General features: G+C 61.8%; 1 protein-coding gene across 1 annotated transcript in view; it reads left to right on the top strand.

Moving 5' to 3' along the window:
• Window positions 1-177: 177 nt before the first annotated feature.
• The window catches only part of LOC114040477 (hormone-sensitive lipase-like), a gene marked incomplete at its 5' end in the record, with an annotated part of 7,410 nt that continues 1,238 nt past the window's right edge, over window positions 178-6,349 (top strand). The window contains 7 exons of the mRNA XM_027858596.1: window positions 178-268; window positions 503-648; window positions 1,502-1,687; window positions 2,088-2,382; window positions 3,329-3,556; window positions 3,738-3,914; window positions 5,250-5,671. Coding sequence (XP_027714397.1) covers window positions 178-268; window positions 503-648; window positions 1,502-1,687; window positions 2,088-2,382; window positions 3,329-3,556; window positions 3,738-3,914; window positions 5,250-5,671 — 1,545 coding nt within the window. The remainder of the gene's footprint in view (window positions 269-502; window positions 649-1,501; window positions 1,688-2,087; window positions 2,383-3,328; window positions 3,557-3,737; window positions 3,915-5,249; window positions 5,672-6,349) is intronic.

Here is a 6,349-nt window from a genome sequence, read left to right as displayed (position 1 = left end):
TTCTCCCCCCTCCCCCTTCCTCCTCCCCATCCTCCCCCTCCCCCTCCTCCCCTTCCCCTTCCTCTGAGCCCAGGTTACTTTGCTTCTGGTTTGTTTGAAGGGAAGCATCTTGAGGGCAGGACTGGGAGAGCGGGACACATAGCAGGTTCTTCACTATTTCTGTCTCCCTCCCCCCAGTTCACTCCAGCCATCCGGCCTTTCCTGCAGACCATTTCCATCGGGCTGGTCTCCTTTGGGGAGCATTACAAACGCAATGAGTCAGGGATCGGTGAGTCGTCCCCCCGGCCGCCCGGCTTCCCCCACCCCGGCCCTCACCGTGCCCCGGGCCTCCCCCTCGTCTCCCTGCTGCTCACTTCTCTCTCCCCTCTTGTCCCCTCCCCTTCCCCCCAACCTAAGCTGCACAGAGGGAGCTGTCCCCGCCTAGGGTGAGTCCTGGGCAGGGGAGGGCAGGGGCCTAGACCTCGGGGCCCTCCCTGAGCCCCCCACCCTCTGCCTTTCTCAGGCGTGGCTGCCAGCTCCCTCTTCACTGGCGGCCGCTTTGCTATCGACCCGGAGCTGCGAGGGGCTGAGTTTGAGCGGATCACCCAGAATTTGGATGTGCATTTCTGGAAGGCCTTCTGGAACATAACGGAGATCGAGGTCCTGTCGGTGAGTACAGCAGGGCCGTGGAAGGAGTGTTCGGAATTCGGCAGGAGGCGAGGGGACACTTCTGCCCTGAGTGACTCGGTGGGCTCAGACATTTCTCCTTTCTCAGCCTCTATTCCCCATCTGTAATATGAAAACCTGAGAGGCTTGAACTGCATGACTTTTAAGGTTCTAAGGGCCCTCCCAGCCCTGACATTCCCTGTTCCAAAGGCCCTCCCAGCCCTGACATCCCGTTCCAAAACCCCTCCCAGCCCTGACATTCCCTGTTCTAAAGGCCCTCCCAGCCCTGACATTTCCTGTTCTGAGGGCCCTCCCGCCTCTGACATCCCCTGTTCCAAAACCCCTCCCAGCCCTGACATCCCCTGTTCTGAGGTCCCTCCCAGCTCTGAGGTTTTGCAGCCCCCTGAGTCCAACACTTTGCTCTTCATTATGTCCTTTGATCACTGAACACTGTTCCAAGAGGGTTTTTTGTCCAGACCATCAGTGTTGAGAACTCTTCCCACGGCAGCTCCATCTACACTAGGCTGTGCCTCGGTGTTGCCTCACAGCTATAGACCATCCCTCCCCTGACCCGGTGTCCCTCCATCCCACACTTGAGGGGTTTCTATTCCTGTTTTATTGAGGAGGAAACACCATTGACAGAAGTGAAGGGGCTCTGCCAGTCACTGGCAGAGCAAAGCCTAGAACCCAGGTGTCCTTAGTGCCGGCCTAGGGCTCGTTCTGCGACTCCCCTTTGTGGCAGCCGGGGAGGTGAGGAGGGGTTCAGAGAGGCCTCAGAAGGCATGGCTTGAGGGGGGCAGGGGTCAGGGACACAGGCTGGACCCTCGACCATCCCTCCTCCCCCTCTCTCTGGCAGTCTCTGGCCAACATGGTGTCAGCCACGGTGCGGGTGTGCCGGGCCCTCAGCTTGCCCCCTCAAGCCTTCGAGCTACCCCTGGCCAACAACCCCCAACTCAATGTCACCATCTCGCCTCCAGTGGCCCACACAGGCCCGGGCCCTGTGCTGGTGCGACTCATCTCGTACGACCTTCGCGAGGGCCAGGTGCAGGGCAGGGGACTCCTGGGCACCTCCCCGTCCTGCCCCCTATTCCCCACCCAGCATGTCATCCCCCAGCCTTCTATTCATTCCTCATTGTCCCCCTCTCCGGGCCCATCCGTACCCTCGGCCATCCCGTGGCCCTACCCATCCATCTCCTTTTGGGCTGTTCTCCTGACTAACCCTTGACTTCTACGTGCCTTGCCTCCTTGCCCATCTACTTTCTGTCTCCCCTCCCTCAGCCCCCTTTCCCCCCATCTCTTCCATCTCTAATCCCCCTCCCCCCCTCAGGCTGTTCCTCATCTCCCCTTCCCTCCAAGCAATGAGGCGGGGGGCCGTGATTTAGGGGAAGCGGGGGGCAAGGTGGGGAGCAGGCACCCATCTCCTTTGTCCACCCTCCCCCAAGGACAGCGAGGAACTGAACATCCTGGCCCGGTCTGAGGGCCCCCGGACCCTGGAGCTGTGGCCTCGCACCCACCACGCCCCGCGCTCCAAGTCTCTGGTCATCCACATCCATGGCGGTGGCTTCGTGGCGCAGACTTCCAAGTCCCACGAGCCCTACCTCAAGAGCTGGGCCCAGGAGCTGGGGGTGCCCATCCTCTCCATCGACTACTCCCTGGCGCCCGAGGCCCCCTTCCCTCGGGCCCTGGAGGAGTGTTTCTACGCTTACTGCTGGGCCCTCAAAAACTGTCACCTCCTGGGTGAGCCAGCCCTGACCCCCGGGAGCCCTGGACCCAGCCCCTCTCCCCCCAGGATGCCCTGGCTGCCTGGCCCCACCCAACTCACCTCGTGACCCGGGCCAGTGACTCCCTGACTTGTTCTCAGCAGCCCCAGCCTTTCTGCCTTCTGACCTCTGTCCTTAGCCGTTTGCTTCTCCCCCACCCACCGTGGAGCCCAGTCGCAGCCCCCCCATTGTTGGGGTTCCAGCAGCTGAGTCCCCACTTCCCATTGTGGCAGTGTGGACAGGCCCCTCCTCAGGCGCTCAGTCACCCCTGACCCTGGGCAATGAGGGGGTTAGGCCTGACAGCTTCTGAAGTCCCCTGCACCCTAAATCTATGACCGTCTGACCTCGGCCTCCCTAACTTCTGGCAGCACCCCACTTTCCCAAACTGATTCCCTGCCCACACTTCCCCCACCTCCGACCTCCATCCTCCCAAGTTCTCCAGTGACTTCCTGAATTCCCCAAGCTTCCCAAACTCTGACACCCCCCAAAATTCAGCCTCTGACCCCTGACCTCTGAGTATCAGCCACCAATGCCAGGGGCTCCTGGGTTCAGAAATCCAGACTGGGAAGAAACCCTGACTGCCGCAAGCCCTGGCCCCTCACGTTACATTGAGGGGACGGAGGGGAAGTGACGGGTGGGTGACCTGGACGCTCGTAAGGTGGAAGGAGCCCCAGAGGAGGACGTCAGAGCTAATCCCACATTTCTCAGATTAAGAAACTGAGGGCTAGGGAGAACCGTCCAGAGCCCTTTGGTTAACAAGTTAGGGACGAGGCTCGTGTGAATCCGGATTTGCCGAGTGCTCCAGAACGCGTTGTACCCTCGGCCTCTCGTCCCCCAGCGCCCGCAGCTGAGCCCCGGCTCTGTCCCCAGGCCTCAGCTGCCCCGGGCAGGGCAGTGACCTCTTCTCCTTTGCCTCCCCCCAGGCTCGACGGGGGAGCGGGTGTGCCTGGCGGGGGACAGCGCTGGCGGCAATCTCTGCTTCACTGTGTCCCTGCGGGCAGCGGCCTACGGTGTCAGGATGCCCGACGGCATCATGGCTGCCTACCCAGCCACGATGCTGCAGGCCTCGGCCTCGCCTTCGCGCCTCATGAGCCTCATGGACCCCCTGCTCCCCCTCAGCGTCCTCTCCAAGTGCCTCAGTGCCTATGCCGGTGAGGTTGGGGTCCAGGTGCCAGGGGCACCAGAAGGGTGGGAGCCGGTGGGCAGGACCCCCAAGGAGAGCACAGGTGTGGAAAGCTAGAGGGTGAGACCTCTGGGGAGCGAGAATGGGACCATCGGAGGGGAAGGAGGATGACTAAGGGGACCCTTCTCTTCCCTCTCTACCAACCACAGGCGTAGAGCCCGAGGTCCAGGAGGCCCAGGAGCAGCAGGCCCTGGGCGTGATGGGGCTGGTGAAGAGGGACACAGCCCTGCTGTTCCGGGACCTGCGGCTGGGGGCCTCCTCCTGGCTCAACACCTTCTTGGAACTGGGAGGCCGGCGACCCGCTGACAAATCCCCGCCAGCAACAGGTGAGTTCACGGCCCGGTTCGGTCCCGAGCCTCTTGTGTGCCAGGCACAGTGCTTGCCGTGGGGGCACTGTGACCAAAGGAAACAGTCGCCGATATTCCCACACCTTCCCTTTAGAGAGGAGGACGCAGACCCAGACAAAGTCATGGGGTTCTGTTCTGGAACTGCGAGGCCTTCAGTGAGACCCTCATGAGAGGAGCGGGTGGGCCCCCGACCCTGCTGGGATAGTTCTGTTCTAGGGCGCTGCCAGCTCTGACGCTCTGTGATTCTTAGGCCTAGGCTGGGACCCTCCGAGCAAGAGAACGAGGGAGGAGTACAGGCCAACCTGGGGAGTGGGGATGGGGGACGCAGGCCAGGAGGCCTTGGCTTCATGGCCAGGTAGGCCTAGGTTGTGACTCCCTTCCCCTGCTCCCCTCAGGCTCCATTTCCTCACCTGGAAAATGGGGCAGCACTTACTTCCCAAGGCTCCAGGGAGATGATGTGTGGAAATCTCGGGGAATGTTACGTCCTGCCCTGTGGAAACGGGATGAGATCTGTTACTGGCTCAAGAGAACAGCGCGAGGGGCAGTGGGGGGAGCCAGGCAGATTGGCTCTGATGTAGGAGCCCAGCAGCTGTCCCCAAGTGGAGTGGGGGGGGGACCAGCAGAGAGTGAGCTTCCCACCCAGAGGATGCTGGGCTCAGTGGCCTCCACAGTCCTTTCCCAATGAGTCTGGATCGTGGGATTCCCTGTGGCCTGGGAAGAGGAGGAAGGGCTCAACCACATCCTTCCTCCAAGATGGCGGCGGGAGACCCTGGAGTTGGGGGGAGGGGGTGATGCCCAGAGTTCCTCTCTGGAATGTTTCCAGGTTTATGGATGAAGGGCCCGAGGTTCATATGGAGGTTAAGTGACATGCACGAGCACCTGGAACTAGAAAGTTGTCAGAGTCTGAATTTGAACTCGGGTTCCCCGAGCCAGCTGGGGTGGGGTGGAGATAGGGATCCAGCAGCCGGGGAAGGTGGGAGAGAGAGATGACGAGGAAGAAGTCAGAGACCAGGGAGGAGAGGAAGGGGCCCAGACTGGTGCTGGAGAGAGAATGGACAGAGCAGGTGGAACCCAGTGGCTGCATCCTGGCTCTCAGAGGGGCCCAGAGGGAGAGCCCGAAATGCCCGGAGGCCACCTGGGCCCACCCAGGCCCAGAGAGGGGAAGGGGCTTGCAGTCCCACAGCCATTCAGGGCCAAGCTGGGGCTCGCTGCCGTCCTGTGCCCTGTAGCTGGGAGCCTGACATCCCAGCTCAGCCCAGGCCCAGGAGGGGGATGCAGGGGCGGAGAGCTCACTACCTCCCTCCCTCCTTCCAGAGACCATGCGCCGGAGCGTGTCCGAGGCTGCCCTGCAGGAGCCCCCCAGCCTCCCCAAGGACTCCACTAAAAGTCTGACCTTACAAGACCTGAGCCTGGTGGGGGGCCCCACCCCCCCGGTCCTATCCTCGTCAGAAGAGACCCTGCCATCGGCCTCTCAGGAGGTGAGCTTCTTCCTGCCCCCCTCGGGGGCCGAGGACAATGCCACGGAGGAGAATGAGGACGAGGAGGAGGAGGAAGAGAGCGGGGAGAATGTGGGCCACCTGGGCTCTGCCTTCCCCCACGGCTTCCAGCCCCGGCGCTCCAGCCAAGGCAGGGCCAACCTGTCCCTGCAGATGTCCCCCATTGTCAAGAACCCCTTCATGTCCCCGCTGCTGGCCCCTGACTCCATGCTTCAATCCCTGCCCCCCGTGCACATCGTGGTGAGCTGATGTGGGGGGAGGGGAGGACCGAGGGCTGAGGAGAAGGGGCTGAGATGGGGGGAGGGGGGAGTGAGGGCCGGGGAGAAGGGGCCAAGGTGGGGGGAGGGGGAGGAGAGGAGTTGAGGAAAGACCCAAGGAAAGGGACCAAGGTCTAGGGTGGAGAATCATTTGTGGGGAAGTAAAAGGTCCAGAGAGGGAAGGGGGAGGAGCCCCTCCTAATGACTGGCTCTCTCTCCCCCTCCCTCCATCTCTCTCTGTCTCTGTCCCCCTCCCTCCATCTCTCTGTCTCTGTCTCTGTCTCTCTGTCTCTCTCCCCCTCCTTCCATCTCTCTCTCTCTGTGTCTCTCTCCCCCTCCCTCCATCTCTGTCTGTCTCTCTCCCCCTCCCTCCATCTCTCTCTCTTTCTCTGTCTCTGTCTCTCTGTCTCTCTCCCCCCTACATCTCTCCCTCTCTTTCTCTGTCTCTGTCTCTGTCTCTCTCCCCCTCCCTCCTCTCTTTCTCTGTCTCTCTTCCCCCATCTCTCTCTTTCTGTCTCTGTCTCTCTCCCCCTCCTTCCATCTCTCTCTGTGTCTCTCTCCCCCTCCCTCCATCTCTGTCTGTCTCTCTCCCCCTCCCTCCATCTCTCTCTCTTTCTCTGTCTCTGTCTCTCTGTCTCTCTCCCCCTACATCTCTCCCTCT

This window comes from Vombatus ursinus, unplaced genomic scaffold, assembly GCF_900497805.2.
Source record: "Vombatus ursinus unplaced genomic scaffold, bare-nosed wombat genome assembly UNPS02013222.1, whole genome shotgun sequence".
NCBI classification, from domain to species: domain Eukaryota; kingdom Metazoa; phylum Chordata; class Mammalia; order Diprotodontia; family Vombatidae; genus Vombatus; species Vombatus ursinus.
This window is presented reverse-complemented; position numbering and strand designations above follow the sequence as displayed.